We start from the raw sequence: 18,150 nt of genomic DNA on the forward strand, positions 1-18,150 counted from the left end.
TCTGCAGCCTAATTAAATGTAATTGCTCCATTTTGTAGTGGTGCCCGTGTGGAGAGGGGAAGCCTTGTAATAAGGGAGATTGCGTGAAGGGTCCGAGGATCACAGACGCCAAAGAGGAGCCACGAGGAGACGATCGGAGACGCTTCCCCCTCTGTCGCCTCCTCTGTCCTGAGCAGACCTAGTCATTACCCCCTCCACTCTTCTCACTCCGGCTCTGTCTCTCCTTTCCTTCATTTCTCCCTCATCCTCTCTTTCATCATCACTCTGTCTTTCACACACACAGTCATGCATGTGCACAGCAAGAGTGTGTTGCATATTCCACTCAGAAACATGCTCCATATGCAGCTACATTGTTTTTCCCCCTTATCTAAAATGTTGTTATCTCGAGATGAAAGAGATTCCTCGCTGCTCGACGCTGAATCCTGAGTGTGTACAGGAAGTGTCTGGCATGATGTCTATGGCATTCCCTCAGGTGGCGTCACAGTTGTGGGTGCAAAAGCTGGAATTCTTGGAATCCTTCAGGCACCCCTGGGATTCCGTAACTGAGTCAGACACCCAAATGGGCTGTTTATCCCCCTGACACTGACTGCTGGAGCGACAGGAGACACATTCTTTCCGGGAAAGAGGAGAGGGAAAAAAAGGAAATTACAGAGAAGGAGAGAGACAACATGACACACAGAGAGAGGGAGCGGCAGCGTGACCCTGTGGGATGACAGGCTGACAGGGGATTCTGATGATGTGTTTGCTGTGGGTGCAAAGGTGACTTAGATTGTGGGATAAGCATCGTTTTCCCTCTCTGTTCTCTCTTTTTTGGGGCAGTGCCAGAAAAACATCCAGTGGGGTTGACGGCATTCCTTCCTGCTGCTTTAGCTCCACATACTTTTCCCGCGTCAGGGTATCCAGCAATTTGCCTCCCTTGTCTTCTTCCCAGCTCTCCCCCTCCTCCTCCTCCTCCTCCACCACCCGTCTTCTCCACTCCGTGGTGCCAGTGCGTCTGCCACACAGCCCGTTAAGGCTAATGCGACACAGGCTCCGGATCACATTTCAGCCTCACATGAGCACCCCCCCCCCTACTTCATCTCCCCTTCCTCCACACCCTCCCCATTTCCTCTCCCGAAGCTGACCAGGCCTGGCCCAGGAAGTATACTTTTGATCGGAGAGCACAGATCAATAAAAGCACAGGATCCCTAAGTCATCATTTGGTGTTTTATGATCCAGGAAAGTGCCCGCTAAAGGATTTCTCTGCTTGTTAAAACGGTTTTGTGAAGCCTGAAATGGGTGGCAGAAGCCAAGCTTGGGCTCAGATGAAGCAGGAGGTGTGTGTGTTTGTGTATCTGTAAGCGTGTGTCTGCTTTCCTAACAGTGAGAATAGGGGTCTCTCAATGATAAAAGCTAAGGAGGGAAACATCAAAAGTGTGGCTGGGGAACGATTGTGGTGAGATCGCACACAGTGTCGGGCCTGCTGTCTCTCGCATGACCTCCCTGTCATGTGGCTTCCATGAGAACCAAACATCCAGCCACAGTTGTTTCCATACAAAACCAAACTGCTTTGGTGATCCCAATGCCTTTTTTTTCCTGTTTTCTTTTTTACAACCACAAAGCTAATTTGTCGTTTGGCTGTTACTGCACGGCTGCTTTTTATTCATCTTATCGTGTGTGAAAACTTCGGTATTGCAGACGGTGGCACACTTATCATCTAATTTAAAGCAAAACTTCACAGCTATCTGTGGCTTCTCTTCATTGTGAGCCTAATTCTCCTTTCCTATGTGTTCAATCCCTACCTATGCTGGTAAACACAGTTAGAAGACTCCAAAAAGATGCTTATTTAAAACATCAGTGTTGTGTACTTGTACTTGTGCTACTGCGACATAAATCTGCCAACCTTATCACGCTCCTGTTCTAAACAGGGGGCATAACCAATTAACGCGGCATACACAGTAATTCGCTGTCTGCGTGTTGGATAACTCCTCACTCCCAGTTCCCATTAGTGGCTTATAGCTGCAGAAGTTCATAATTATACCATGAATTGTATATGTGCTTGATTCGTAATTATACCATCTGTATAATTATAGATTCATGCTTCCTCTGCAACCTGTTTTGACACATATTGCGTGAACTCTTATGATCAGAGCTATCGGTGAGTAAATGTTATTGAGTCAGGGATTGCAGAAGATCTTTGGGCAAATGTTTCTGTTGTTACCAAACATTGGGTAAAAACTGTTTTGGTATTAAAAGTGGAAACGATTTAACTCCTGTTCTCTGATGACAAGACTATCCATCCATGTGATAATACTAACTGGTTCTCACTTCTAAAGAGGCCCATTTCCTCCATTTATTTTCTATTCTTAGCAAACATATGATGTTTTTTTTTTCTAGAGCTATGAAGTATTTCCAACATGAAACTGCATTTTTTTTTCTAACCACGTGTCTACTCTATGATTACTGCCTTTTCGCTCTACAGTCATGGTATAGTAGGTGCCCTGGAATTAATGTAATTGTTTGAAGTGTAAAGTGTAAAATTAGCATCAGATGGCATTCATTTATGAGTTTATCAAATCCAGATGGAGCCATATTTTACTCGGCATGATTCAAATATCCATCTCTTTGAGTCTGCTTGCAATTAAACCATTCAGTAAACGTTCAACAGCCTGAGAAAAATCCACTCTTTTGGTATTGGTGGGACACAAAGCAGGGTGAGCTGTTAACACCGGGAAAGACCACCCCTGATTTAGACTGTAAATGATATTATATGTCCGTCGAGGCTCAAAGTCCTACATCAAAGGAAAGCAGCAATACAACTGTGACGGGTTTTTGCCCTGTGTGAGAAAATCTGTAGTGTTTTGAGTGCTGTAGAGTTAATCTCTTCTTTGGATACACAACAAGCATGGCATTCCTGTTGAGGTACACTGTATGAAACACAGCCAATCAAGTGAATAATGGATAAGGAGCCAGAGGACCAATAAAAGGTGCATTATGGGAAACTCCAGATGTTTGGTGTGATCGAGGGAAAACAAGTAAAAGTCCGAATTTGCCCTCGGGCATCATGGGGTTGTAATTTCCACCCCATTAAGATACATTAGTGTTAATTAGTTAGAAGACAAGGAGCTGTTGTGTTGTGAGAAGAAAGCCTATTGTGTTGAGAGTGTGTTGAGAGAGTGTGGACAGCGGCAATTAGACTTATCTGCAAATGTTGGCAAATGAAAACGTCAATTCTTAACGAATGGAAAATATTTGTGTGCAGTTGTTAAACAAATAAACAGTGTGTAAACCCACAGATACAATTAATTAGAAAAGAGTATTTTGTGGTTAAAGAGAAGAAAGGCAAAGGAATACGTCAACATTGTGATTATTAAAGTGTAACTTAATGACAGAATTGGGACTGCCTGTGATACAAATCATCTTCAAACCACATAATGAGACGGAATAAACCTGTTTCTTTGAGTTGATATGGCTAATCCTGAAGACAGCAAATCTGTTGTGTATCTTTCTCATGAAGTTCAAAAGGTAAAGCTCCCGATCAGGTGACAGGTAGCTCAAGGGGTTGAAGCCTGCATTAAAGTCTCTTTTATTTCCTTTCACTTTCAAATATTTACCGTCCTCTCAGTGTAAATAAGGTTAACCAGAAAGAGAGAGAGAGAAATGTGGGAAATAAGGCAGTGGGATTCACCGATTCATTTCCTAATTCTATTCATTTTAAGAGGAATAAGTATGTAAAAGCAACCATTTCAGACTATTAGACAAAGTAAGTTCCCCACAGAGACAGAGGTGGACCACTGAGGACTTGATAAACTTCACAGGGGTCAAAGGGGCAACATCTAACTGAGAGAAAAAATAAAATACGTATCGGACTCTCTCATTAGAGTGCAGCACCGTGGGGACTTCCTGGGTTAATAACTGGGATGGGGTTTGCATTACTTTGTGTCTCAGCAGCAGGAGAGGAACACAACCCTTTAATACAGCAGCTTCAATTACACCACATCAGGAAAACGATGTCCCCTTAGATCCCATTAACAAAAATAATTCAAGGAAACTGGCATGTTTGTGTGCGTGTGTCTGGTGCCATGTGTTTTTGTGCTTTTATGAGGAGTTTACAGTGTCCTTTGGTGAGTTAAATTTGCCCTATTGATTCATTGAACGGCTCCAGAATTCCGACATTTGTCAGAACTGTCCTTTAGTCAGTGCTGGAGAGACTGTTTTTAAAAGTGCACCAACATCTGTTCAATTGCTCCCATTGATAATCATCTCAACTACCGGCAAATTGCTGCATCTTATCGTGGGCAATTAACAAAATACGGAACTTCTAAAACACCCTCCGGCTGTCTTTCCTCTTCCTGAAATGCTCTCTCTCTCTCAGCTGCTCAGACATATGTGGCCAGTGGCCTCATGTCAGGGGATGCCTGTCGTAGTGAATGCCCATTAAAGGAAGCTATTTTGTCAAATGCCAAAGCCATTGAGTTGCTTCATATCCTGTCAGATAAGCGGCCACAAAGAGCTCTCTTTTTTTCCCCGGCTCCTTAAGCGTTCTGAACATCTCAACATCCTCCCCTCTTCCTCCCTGTTAACCTCCTACTCCTCTTGTTAGTTGATGAAAAGCGTTGTAATGTCAGGAAGGACACACATTCCTGACAATGTACTCACAGATCTCTGAGGAGCAGGGTTTAGCTTCCTTGCAAAGAGTGTGACAGATCAGAGGCAAGAAGGGACGGAGAAAAGAGACGGAGCAGAGAAGAGTAGTGGTACAAAACATTTGAGTGGAACTGAGAAATAAATGTGATCAAATGAGGGGAGAAACTCTTGAAAAATACACACAACTCTGCTCCATCATAAATGAGCCACTAATTAGACAGCTTTTCTCCTCTGTGGGAAAGCTGAAGCTCTGAAGGCCAATCTTGACAATGTGCTGAATGTAAGATCGCACGGCTCAAAAGTGTACCCATTAAAAATAAATAACTTTATGTGATTGCACATTTATGTGAGTCCACTTTAGCAAGTTTTCTAAGTTCATCATTGTGATTGTAAACTACATGCACAGCACAACAAAACAGCCTCTATGCGTCTCCAGCAGGCCAGTGTTTACAAAACTCACTAGTGGCAACATTTGGACGTCTTGCAAGTAAAATGCTCAAATAAAGAGCAGACTTGGTACTCAGCCCCAAACCATTAGTATTGAGCTTATGCACTCAACGTGGTACACAAGCGTTAATTGCCTTGTTGCCTGTAACTGTTTTTGCAATCACTTTTTAACGCTGTTGTTTTTCTACACAAAGTTACTTGGAAGAGATTGTAAACACCTGTATGCTGGGAAAAATAGTTTGTGATTGGTACACTTCAACGCTTTTTTCACAGGCCGGTGATTTGTGTTATCTTACAAAAGCTTGTGGTTCTTGTTGTCCAATCAAGGATCTTTCATCACTTAACTCTCTTTAAAGCTTTGGGTCCTTAATGATATTCTATTCTAAACCTGAAGCTGACCTGGAAACTGTCTCCAGATGCCCAAGTTGTTGACTCAACAAGAAGGAACTACACAGTACATCATCAACCTTTTTAAGATCCTGATAATAATATGTTTTAACATTTTTACTTCAAATGGATTCAAAATCATTGAGCTTTTAAAAAAACAATTATTTCCATTTCTGCTCAAGTAAACCTTGGCTTTTGCACATTATTTTTTACAATCTGTGATGTTTTATAGTCCATAAATGCCTCCATTTTATAGGCACATTTTCAATTTGTCAACCTGAACTACTTCAATTTAGTTGCCTTGCTGACTGTGCAGAAAATGCAGCTATACAGAATGTATTACTAGCAAAAACAGTGTAACATATGAAGCGTTCCCAGTTTGGCTCCTATCAAAATGGCTGAGATGCTTGTGGCTTTGTGATTAAGCTTCTGCAAACCACACAACCCATGGAGAGTAAACCCAACATTCAAACCAAAACCCAGATACAGGCAGCTTGGGCAACAACAGTGGCATATTAGTAATTGCCCCAATACAACATGTCTGTCATTTGTGTGTAACCCACATTCAGGAAATTCTACTTCTCAGCAAATGGAATTAAGTTTTGGAAGCTTTAGGGGGTTTTGGGGGAGTATTATACAGCCAATTGACATCCCTGTATTGTCTGGAGGAATTAGGAGCTTGCTCAGTTGATTAATGTGGAGATGTTTTAGCTTCACTATATCGCTGTCCTGACTTTTTTCACATGTTGGTATTATTTACTTGCAAATACAGGTATCCTGGTGATAGGACTTCAAAGTGAACAACAATTATCAACAGCCTCATTACTTACCCCAAGTCCCTGTGAATACGAAGGGGAAAATAACCCATCTGTCCGACAAATGCTTCCATATGGACACAAAGGCTTGGTCACATTCTTGTGGAAGTAGAAGCATGTCCTTTAATCTAAGAGACATAATCAATATATGATAAGGACTTTAGCCACAGGGCAAAGCGGGAGTTTGAAGATAACGTAAAACAAGATTAGTGATGGGACAAAATAGGGTGGTGGGGGGTGATGTTAAATTAAAACATTATGCATGGTGGACTGGAGTCAGTTGCTTGGTAATCACGGGTTGCTATCAGACCTTTAGATCACTTCCTGCAAGCTTAGCTCAGCCGTATTCAAGTGATCATTGTTTTATCTGGAAGGAATGCTAATTGTAGTTGTAGAATAGCAAAGCATTGCCAACATCACCAAAATACACGATGTGGTCAGTTTAAATGAGACAATACATGCCTTCACAACAACTATTATACAAAGGAGACATTGGAGGACCAATTTGAAATGCAATCTCTGTCTAGCAAATATTTACCAACTGCCAAAGACAGGCATGGATCCTAAAAAATAGCTAGCATGGTTAATGACTGAGTGTGGAAAAAGGCTGAAATGTACATTTCAGTAACAGGGGGATAGACTGAGGCTCCTGACCTCTCAAGCCCCTTGGGAATGTGCAGAGTTGGACATTTGATGCACAACATAACCATCTCTACAACATTTTCAATCAATGTTTCAACCCAAATATCAGTAGAGCTAAAAAATGATGCCATGGATGGAGGGAGGTTTTGGGCTGGTTTTAAGAAACTGAATTATATCATATTTGTTTATCTCTGGAGCTGTATTTTATGATATAGAATGGCACAAAGGGGTGCTGTTTGTCTTAAGGTCTCTAATGGAGCATTTCCACTGCAGGGCCTCGCACGGCTTAGTACGGTATAGTTAGGCCTTGGTAGGCCAGGCTCACTTTATGCTGCGTTTCCATTACAGTTTAGGAATTGGGGTAGTAATTATAGTAACGCAGTGTAGGCGGAGCCGTGACGTCATCTTCAATGCGAAACACAAAACCAACATCAGCCGTTAGCTGTTAGCCCTCAGAGCTCACAGCTCCTCATATCTGTTCAGAAACTAGACAAAAGTTAAACAAGTACAAACCACAGACTGTCTGTGTCATGGCGAATACAGTCGCTGGTATATTTATGTCTGTATAGGCCGTTGTTGTGAGTGTGGACGGTCGAAGCATTTACAACGTTAGCTTAGCCGATCTCCATTCAGAAAACACGCATTTTAAAAGGTTTTTCGCCTGCCGTCTTGTTTGCAGATTTGTTAAAGCATTAATTCATGGTTTTTACTAACCGGTATCAGTATGTTGTTACTTCTGCATAATTTTTAAACGTGTATTACAATTAAATCACGGTCAAATATGTTTATTTTGTTGTAGTTGCCAGCGATTCTCTCACTAGTTTAGCATACTCAGCCCGGATGTTGGCCCAGAAAGAACCTCGATTTTGGAGAGCCAGAAAAACTGTGAAAAAGTACCCGCTAGCCGGAACTACGCCTAGTGGAAACACAACCAAAAACGGGCCGGGCACGGCACGCTTAAACCGCACTCCGCGCTGTAGTGGAAATGCGCCATAAAATAAGAGATGCTTATCTGCATTCCCACATTTAGGTCATGCACACAGAGTATAGCAAACTATCACACCACACAGGGAGTCTCATTTTTCATATTTTATAGTTCTAGGAGAAAATTCAGATATACTTGTACTGGTAAAGAGCTGGAAACATGGAAGAGAGCTTTCTCTGGTCTTTAATTGGGAACAAATATGCACCTTTTCTCTAATGTAAGATTTGCGGTATCAGGGCGGATTAAGTGGCTTTTTCCAATCGATGCGTGTAGTCTGTGGTTTGCACCAGCAGCTGTATTTGTGTATGGATTATTTCAATGTGCTCAGTTTATAAAATTAGGGGAAAGGATGTTATACACAATAAATGTAAACCTTTGTCTCTGGCTTTGGCTGAAATTGGATGCTGGAGTGTGTGTGAGTGTATGATTTATACCTTTCTCTAAAATGTCAGCTGTGCGAGTGACAGTAATATGACGTTTCCCACCCACAACGGAGGAACACACACATAGTCAGAAACCTCAACACGGCTGTTTGCTGAGGCTATAGGGTGTTCCCAATCATTTTCTTACCCACAACATTGACAATAAGCATGCTGCACTATTAAGCTTTGGAGGACGCCGGTAGTGCATAAAGAAATAAAGCAGATTTATGTTGAGCTGTAATTTGTGGGCATCTTGATGTTTGAAGTTAACATCAGGACTTTTTAACTTGTGCACTCGGGCGGGTTTAACAGTAAACGTTGGCAGGGATGAGCTGTGCAAACGTCTGTAGAAAAAAGTGAACTTGACCACTTTGCTCATTTACATTCACTTGGTGTTGCCTGTTGTCAGCTCATTTAGAGCTCCTCAGATGTTGGTGTGAACAAATCAACATTTAGATAGCGTACTAATGTGCCGCTGAGAAGACCCTCTGAAGATAACTACCTTTGATATGACCCCCTGCGTCTCACACTGTCCCCAGCTTAGCCCCACCAGCAGGGGTAAGACAATCCAATCCATTTGCCCCCCAGAGAGATCAAAGCCCCGACCTCCTCCTTTTCATTCTATTACCAAAGTCTCCACCTTTGCAAAGTCTATACAAATGAGATTGTGCATCAGCCAGTGCTTTGAAAGGACGAAAAACAAGCAGGAACATTAAAGAGTTTGGGTGATAAAGAAGAAGAGATGGACTGGGGGGGGGGGGGGTGGCATGAAAGGAGGTGGCAAGTGGCGAAAAGACTCTGATTAAGGCCTGATGATTGTTAATGGGACAATGGCTGAACCACTGGGGCCATTACTGTGCTATTGTCTGGTAGGGTGCTTCCCTATTGAGTTTAGGCCTGCCATTACACAACATGCAGGGCTTTTGATGCTCCTGTTTAACCACGGGGACATTTGTACATGTCTCAGACAGATGGACTCATCTCCTGTTCAGGGTGTAAACCAAAGGCTAAGGCGGTGTTTACACGAGAACGAAACGGGTTGTATCTGCTACTTTTCTCACACGAGGCCGTAACGGAACCGCGGAAACGGACCCCGCAAACGATAACGGATCCCAAGGTGGATAGATCTGCAAACGGAACACTCTGGGGGGCCAAACGGCTCAGTGTGTACGTCCTATACGATCATTTCCTGATAACGATGAAGCCATAGCCCCACCTCTGCTGCTCACTGCCGTAGCATGGTCAGTAGCTACTGCTACTGGCCATGCTACAGATGTTAGTGCAAAATCTACAGCTCCTCTACCACAACCATCAGCAACAAGTGGACATGGAGAATTACATGAACTACATGTTGCTAAATCTACCGTGGGGCATAAACAGAAGGGCAACCATGGCAACCATGCTCGGGGGTCTTCTTCGCTGCTTTTGGTGTATTTTGTGGCAGAAGTACAGCGCCACTTACAGGCCCGGCATATGTACTACAGCGTCTCCAGCGCTTACGAGCGGTCTCGTGCGGAAGTACAGCGCCACTTACAGGCCCGGCATATGTACTACAGCGTTTCCAGTGGTCTCATGTGAACGGACACGTTAAATGAGCCGAATGTGTGTGAACGGAAGACTTTTGTTGATTACGAATTCGGTCCGTTTGCGTTTGCGCTCCCGAGTAAATGGGGTCTGAGAAACTTGTATTTTCTGCCCCTTATAAAAAGTAGTCTGGCATCATGAAGAGCACAGGATTAGGCATACCCAGCCATGCCTACTGATGGCATGCACTCATACTGGGCTTTGCCAACCATTGGTTAAACTGTCTCTTCAGTACTATAAGGTATTTTTCAAAGTATAAGGTTTCTGCGGTCACTTCTATTCAATCAGCTGTGCTAATTGACTGTGACTCCATAAGCCTGCGATCAATGTTATATAACTGCAAATAACTTTTATTTTCTACTGAATAGTGACTCAGTCCATGTTAGTTTTCCAGCAACTCTCTCACTTTGCAATATATATTTTTTTACTTCTTCGAAAACTACGTGAATAATGAGTAAATTATATGTGTGAAGCAGCTTTGCGCAATGTGGTTGTGGCTGAGGGAGACTTAACATAGCAGCCAGGAGCTGAGCCAGCGTTTGCCCTGGCCCTTGTCCTAGCCCTAGGCCGCCAACAGCAAGCTTCTGGACCAACCATAATGAAGAGTATGCATTTTTATCCCCATCTGTAGCTCTGTCCCCTTCCTTGTACATCTGTGCGCTCCCTGCTCTGTTGGTAAAGCGGGCCGACATTGCATATTATTTTATTATTTGTACAAACAATGGGCAGATTTGTTGTTTGCACAGAATTGGTTGCAGCTGTGTAAGAACTGGGGTATGTTGCACTGAGGTGAGTAAAGGAACCCGCCTGAAGAACACAGGTGGTGGAGGAGGAACAGAAGGGCCCTGCCACCGCTAGCTTTGCTGAAAAGGCCAGGAGCAAGGGAAAAATAAACAGCCCATTGGGCAACAGAGCATAGCAAAACACTGGGTATTGTGGTCAGGTATTTATTTACTTGGGCTTGCATGCAGTGTTACTGTAACAGGCAGTTTAGGCAACATAACACGACCACTTGTTTCTTTTTTAGCCCAACACACTTACTAACCATGGGATTTACAGCTGAAGTCAGAGTAGCTGAGACCACAGAGGAGGTGTCAGCTGCAGATGGAGGGAACACCAGGATGGATCAAACCAGTCATTCAGGAGCCTCCCCTGGTGACCGAACCCAGTGTCACGGCTCTCTGTCCCTGGGATAGCAGTCAGAGACAGGCTGGGCCTCGTGGTGGCCACATGGGAAGCCACACACAGAGATCTCAGATTAAGTGGAAACGTATCACAAGCATCAGGATGATGTTAAATGAATAGTTCCACATTCTGGAAATATGATTCTCACTCTTTGAATGAAGCATTTTACCTAAATTATACTTATTTTTGCGTTAGATCTTGCTACAAATAGCAGCTGGTTTGCCTATGTTATCATAAAGACTGGGAGCCAGAGGATACAGCCAGCTTGGCTCTGTCTGAAGGTAAAAAAATCAACTTCCATCTGTAAAGTTGCAGGGGGAGTAACGGTAAATGTATCCAACCAAACTGTTTGCATCAGGACAGTTTGGTAACATATTTTTTCTTCACCTCCGATCAAAACGGGTCTTCATGACAACAACTTGTACAGGTGGATCAGAAATTATTTAACGTGTGTTAATAACCGGAGCTAGCGCATGCACTCGTCACCAGCTGTTGCATGCTAGTCAGTTTAAGTCTAGTAGCCTGGTTCACACGCCCAAATGAAAACAATTCTTGTTAAACTGTATACATACTATGATTGCATCACATGATTAGAAGAGCAAAACAAAAACAGTCCTTCTCCACACAGCATCATCATCTCACTCTGGGAAACATAGCTCATGCCTAAAACAGGGCTAAAATCAAGGCAAAGAGAAGTGAAATACAATATACAAATACTTAGGAGGCGAGTGAGAACAATTGTCACTTTTGGCATTGTGGGTTTCCTGGCATGTAACATGATTCCCAATCAAAGCACAATACGTCATCACCTCGCTGTGTGAAAACCCTTGTTTCTCCTGTTGTGTTGACATCACCCAGAAGTTAAATCAGTGGAGCAAACCTGTTCTCCACCTGCAGTCACACACTCAGCGCATTGTGCTGAATGAGTTGTCCTTTGTTTAATTATTATTTCCCAAGGAAAGGGTTGCTCAATCAGGCAGATTGTCATCCCACAGAGATGAATAGTGAGCATTGTGCCTCTTTTCTATGTACTGATCACTGCCAGCACCAGAAGTTTGACACCTCCCTGTGAAATGTTGTTTATATAAGAGCTTGGTTTTGATCCGAATGCTCATTCCAGAAGGATGCCATCCCTTTCATCTCACAAAATAACATGCATTGCCTCTGTGTACTCTGCCTCGTTTCTTTACCCTTTCATCTTTGATGGTTCACTCATGAGTTTGTTAACTCAGGGATGTCTGTCAGGAGTGTTTGGCAGCGCTGTTAGAATAACAATGGCAGATTTGCCAGGTACTCAAGCGGAGAAAAGCCTTTATTGTGCCTCTTAGATCGTGATGGGTGATAGCAGATTTTAGGCAGCGGTATAACCACATAAGTTATTGGATTTATTGCCAATTAAGGTGTAATTATGTGAATCCTCCTTACCTGAGGAATACCAAGAATACCTTGACCTGGTTTTAAGTTTTCAAATTAAAAATCATTATCATAACACAAGTGTTGAATTTTCCATTACTAAATAAATGTTTGCTGTAGTTACAACTGTCAACTTTTTGGAAGCACATCATAAAATGCATGCCGGTGGAAATGAAATCATTCTTGTGGTATGACAACACTCTAAACCTGTCACACCCCAAGAATCGCCACTATAAAGGCATGTGTGAATGTGTGTGTACATGTGCTGACATGTGTAAATGTGTTTGTATATATGTAATCGCTGTGAGGTGGCATGCAGTGACATGACTGTGTGTGTCTGGTGTTGTGGATGCAGTTGTTGTTGCTGTTGTTTCTGTCGAGTCCAGTACTGTGTGCGTGTGTGTGTGTATCTGTGTCACATGCACACACCGTGGTCTTCATGGAGTTCGGGCACATGCCTGTGGCCTGTGTTAGCCTGTGGTTGGTGTAATGATGACAGGCTCACACACACACACACACAAACACACACACACACACACACACACACACACACACACACACACACACACACACACACAGATTCCAGGACCCCCACAAACATGACTTGGCTGAGCCTGCATGATATATAGTACTGCTGACAATGCTCCCATTACTCTTAATTACTCTAAAGAATGGACACTAAATTGTTTAAATGGAGTGTGTCTCTGTCTGTCTGCCTGCCTCCTTGTCAATATATATATATATCCTTCAATATGGTAAAAAAAAGTATGTGGGCCCTTTACTCAAGTAAAAGTAATATCACAATATAAAAATGGTGTATTAATCAAATAACAAGTACCTTACTGCCGGCAGAATGGCTCTATATATTTTTATTAAAAATAAATCATTAACAACCCTCTCCCTACCATCCATCCTCTTTACCTTAAGTGGCATAAACACATATTTCTATAGTACTTGTTATGTACATATGCTGGAAAGACAAACAATTACACATAGAGATAGACAGGTGAACAGTCATGCAAATGGAATGAAAGATAGTCGTAGACGGATGGGGAAATGAATGTATAGGAGAATGAATAATTAAAATAACTAAGGAGGTGAGGAAGAGGATTCTTGCATGTAGCGGGGGAAACAATTACATACTGTATATCAGTTTTCTCTCGGTACATATTGATTTAATTAATTTCGGAAATAAAAATATGGGACTGTAAAGAAGCAATGGAATATATCCATCACATAATGGTAAATGCAACAGTAACTGAAGAAGAGTAAATAGACTGAATAACAATTAATCTAATGATTGTAGATGAATAAAGCATTATGAGATAAGGGTTGGTGTGTTATGGGATATAGTGTTATGTGGTGAATGCGGCTAGTTCAGGGTGTGAGTGTATACAGTACGACGGCACATGTTTTGTGTACATGTGTAGGGGGATTAGTTCACAGGTAGATGTAATGCAGATATGAAAGGGACAAAGGTTTTTTGGTTTGGTGCTGGTGTGGATTTATTTCCATTGAAATAATCTGAGAGAAGGTTAAACCATTGTGCGATATTGTCTTGTTTTCAAGTTCAACAAGTATTGGTTTGTGGTTTTAGGTGGGTGTGTTGATGACTGAGAGATAAAGATACGAAAGAAAGATACTACCTCTCGTTATAGGGAGCCAGGTGCAGTGTAGATAATCACATTGGGCAGTGTGAGTATGTATCTGAATTTTGTTGGGAAATTGTTGTGTTCTTTGAATAAATTGGTATTGTTTAGGGTTAGTTTTGTTTATCGTGGGAAGAGATCACTACAAATCCTGGTCAAGAAATCTGTTGCGTGGTAAGTCCTTATACCATTCGTATGTGGGGAGGGATATTATTCAATATAGCTAGTAGTTTGTATTGTTTCATGGGTTTCTTTTATAAGAAAATGCTTTTTTTATTATTTAATTCACTAGCAAGACAATTGTACGTTTATATAAATGTATATATGGGTAAAATTGGTGATTTAATTCATAGTCCAATCTGAGATTTCTGAAACTGATAAACAGATAAGGGAATAGTTGTCTGCATATGAAAACTAATGTGTTAAGGAAGGTTAGGGATATAATTACTATGATGTTAACATTTATACAAATTGCAGCAGCAAGTTCCTCAATAAATAGAACAAATATTGATGGACTGTTGTATTTGCTGTAAAGTGTCTTTACTGTAGGGTATTTTTATTATATGTACAGCACTTTGGCTCGACCAAAAATTGTTTAGAAATGTGCTATATAAATAAAACTTGATTTGATTTGATTTAAAACTCTGTGGTCTTTAATCCATTTTTGAAAACTATAGCCATTGGGGGTTTGTTTAGTATTTAGTATGTTTAGTGTTTTTCTGTCAGTGCTATCATGTCGGTTTGACAGTGTTATATTTCATATTATATATCGTTGTGTTGTTATTACAGATGTATTTACATGCGTATTTACAGGCTCATTATAGCTTCTTAAAAGACGACCTATTGAGTAACTGGTGCCAGCAGTTAGATGTTGTGGAGTAAAGAGTACAAAGTGTCCCTCTGATGAGTAGAGAAGTAGAATGATAAAGTACCTCAGAATTATACTTAAGTGCAGCCCTTGAGTCAATGACATAAGTTACTTTTGAACCGATTCTCAATCAGAGTCAAAGTTAACCTCACCTTGCTTCCTTTGACAACTTAAATGTAATGTCTGTGGAAGTAAACAGATGAAGAGGTTACTGGCTGGGTCAGATATCAAGAGTGGCGTGTGCTCCTTTTGATCTGACAAGAATCAAGCAGAAAGTACAGTAATTTCCTCCCCATCTTCTAATCTAAACACGTCTAATTACAGGCACCAAGGTGTATCTGGGTGGATTCATAGCCTTCACATTAGAGCACATCCATTGCACAACAGCCAGGAAACGGGGTGTGCTGTGCAATTGAACAGATTGAAAACCAAGATCTTCTTATTTTGTTGCATCACAAAAATGATGGTGCACCTCATTTCATGAATCCTTTGGTAGATTGAGTAAGATGAAGTAATTAGAGGCTTTAGTTTGTATAGCTGGCTATCTGCTCTGTTGCACATGAAGGCAGGGATGTTATAATTAGAAACTAGCCAGCAACACCAAAGGGTTAGGTGGCAAACACTCGCCAGGACACACACACTTTGTTATTACCCCTTTGCAGTTATCATTTGATATGGCAGCATCCTGTCCTGTTTTCATCATACGTCTGATGACATAGCTCTGATGGACCATCATCTGCTTCCTATAGCAGGATGTGGCCTGTTGAGGCTCCTGACTCATAAGTGTGTTGTTTGTTGTAAGTATGTTTTCTGCGAGTGTGTTTGCATATATCCCAGCAATTGTGTGTAATGGGTTGGAGAAACAAATATGGGCCAAACATTGTAACCATCCACTCAACCTCAACTGGTGCTTTGTGAATACTGGGCTATGAGTTTTACACCACCAAGTGATTGTTCAAATAACTCTTGCTTTCCAAAAGGGGAAAATTGTTATTCTAGAAGAAATGTTACCCACTGGTAACAACCCTTAAGTGAATATTTGGACTAAATGGTTTGGACCCTAACATCTGCGGTACAATATATGTTTGAAACAATTTTAGTGAAACCTCTCTGAAATAATTTCCCATAAGACATTTCTTTTTGTTACACAGTAGATCAGAGAAACTATTAACAAAAAAAGATTTCCAGAACAAAAGAGTAAGGTTATCGAATGTTGTTTAATAAAACAAATATATTCACATTTTCTATAGAACATTTTCTTATAAAATAATATATATAACAGATTTACAATGCATGCAGCACCATGTCTTTATAATACTGGTGTTGACAGAATTCAATAGCTCAATTAAGTGCCACCTTCATGATAATATTTACAATGCAGTAATTTACTGCAATAACTGAGGCTTGAAGTTCCATAAAAAGAGAAACAAAACAGCTCTGCCATTACCGACGACATGAATCGATCTTCCCAAGACTTCTGAAATGTCACTTCCTAACTTCAGACTCCTCATCTGTTAATGGGGAACTGGATCAGTCTGTCTTGCACTGTTGCATCCCTCTGGGTGTATCACTTTACCAGGAATCATGTCCATCCTTCCGGGTGCTGTTTGTGTCAGCAACTTTGGCAGGAAAGAATGTCTTAGGTGTTGGGTGTCTACGTGTTTTTGTGTCAGCATCTCTGGTGGAATGAAGGCTGAAAAGTGTATGTCAGTGTCTATGACTGATTTGTGGGTTTGCAGGATGTGTGTGTGTTTCTTTGTCACTGTGTGTTCACGCTTTAGTGTCAGCGTCTCTGACAGGTGTGTAGGTTCCGGGCTGTCCTGCTGACACTGAGGTCTCGCTCTCCTTTCTCTGGTCGGCAGGATAGACCGTCTCCGCAGTCACAGCGCTGGAACAGCTCCAAACCATGGGTGCCTTTCCTGCGGTGGCGCGTACACACCTGGCCCTCCGTCAGCACAGGCTTACAGATGCGAGACCAGAAGTGTCTGGCACAGCACAGACCCTCAGAGCAGTCTGCAGATCTCAGACAATTATCGCCTTCCTGGCCTGGAAAAATATGATCAAAAGAGAGAGGTTAAAATCTGTTGCATGAAAGACACTTTACAGAAACTGCTTGTGGTATTACTAAATGGAACCTGATCAAGTTTGAATAATCTTAACTCACCTTTTGTAGAAATAGGCTGATTGTTGTGGGCAGTGGAAGGCTTTTTAGCATGATGCTCCATGGTGTTGTTGTGTTTGTGCCAGCCTGTGACGATGGATGCATCTGCACCATCTATGTCATTTGCCTGGCAAACACCTAGAATTGTGAAAAGAAGGAAACGCATTTAGGGTTTATTTTTGACACTACAACACACTTGGATACAAGGATATCAGCAAAACATGCAAACACAAAATTGCATATGACTACAAGAAAATTATTCACAGTTATCAGATTATCATTAACAACAGGGTAAATCGTAAATAACAGCATTTGTTTCAGGTAGGATGCCTCTGCTCACCATTGCTGCAGCGGTTTCCTGCGCAACACATGGAGTCCCGTGCGCAACGCTTCCGGCTCTTACGGCAGGGCAGACAGGCGCCTCGAGCGTCGTTACAGAATTCATCACCTCCACAGTCTTCATCACCCGTGCAAACAGCTGACTGCTATAGTGGTAAAACAAGTAAAGGGTGTCATTTAGGAATGAGATATCACATATAAAACGTACATAACAAGACTTTTGCCTTAGCGCAGAGAATGCCTTTTACGCACGGGAAATGTAATTACCTGCAAGGTGCCCACGGGTAATTTGTGTCCAAAGCTTCCGGAGGGAGAGGTGCGCGGACTCGGGCTGACAGTGTCGGAGCCTTTACCCCCCGAAGCACCGGGCAGGTTCTTGATGGCATTGGAGTTTACAAGGACTGTTCCCGTGTAGACGTCCCCAAGGTATCCAAACAGCGTGAGATACACAGCCAAGAAGCGGTGTGCCGGTATCTGCATGATTCTCGCTTTTAATCTGCTGTGTTGTAAACACACGGGGGGAAAAACCCAATTTATTTTTTAGTAAATTCAAAAAGTGGCAAAGTCCAAAAGCGACCTCAAATCCTGAATCCCAAAGTTTCCAGAGAGTTTCACAGGATGCTGTCG

General features: G+C 42.0%; 1 protein-coding gene across 1 annotated transcript; it reads right to left on the minus strand.

The window, feature by feature from the left end:
• Positions 1-16,221: 16,221 nt before the first annotated feature.
• Positions 16,222-18,150, minus strand: LOC117499758 (dickkopf-related protein 1-like). The gene is made up of 4 exons (XM_034152365.1): positions 17,791-18,150; positions 17,525-17,669; positions 17,188-17,322; positions 16,222-17,069 (listed from the first exon to the last, which is right to left on the minus strand). The coding sequence occupies exons 1-4, from the start codon at positions 18,001-18,003 to the stop codon at positions 16,807-16,809; spliced, it is 756 nt and encodes a 251-aa protein (XP_034008256.1). The 5' UTR covers positions 18,004-18,150; the 3' UTR covers positions 16,222-16,806.

This window comes from Trematomus bernacchii, unplaced genomic scaffold, assembly GCF_902827165.1.
Source record: "Trematomus bernacchii unplaced genomic scaffold, fTreBer1.1, whole genome shotgun sequence".
NCBI lineage: Eukaryota > Metazoa > Chordata > Actinopteri > Perciformes > Nototheniidae > Trematomus > Trematomus bernacchii.

Excerpts from the sequence above, each read along its gene's own strand:
- LOC117499758 (XM_034152365.1), bottom strand. The coding sequence starts at position 18,003 with ATGCAGATACCGGCACACCGCTTCTTGGCTGTGTATCTCACGCTGTTT. Across the intron at positions 17,670-17,790 it reads TACCCGTGGGCACCTTGCAG|CAGTCAGCTGTTTGCACGGG; the intron begins GTAATTACATTT and ends TTACCACTATAG. Across the intron at positions 17,070-17,187 it reads TCAGCCTATTTCTACAAAAG|GCCAGGAAGGCGATAATTGT; the intron begins GTGAGTTAAGAT and ends ATATTTTTCCAG.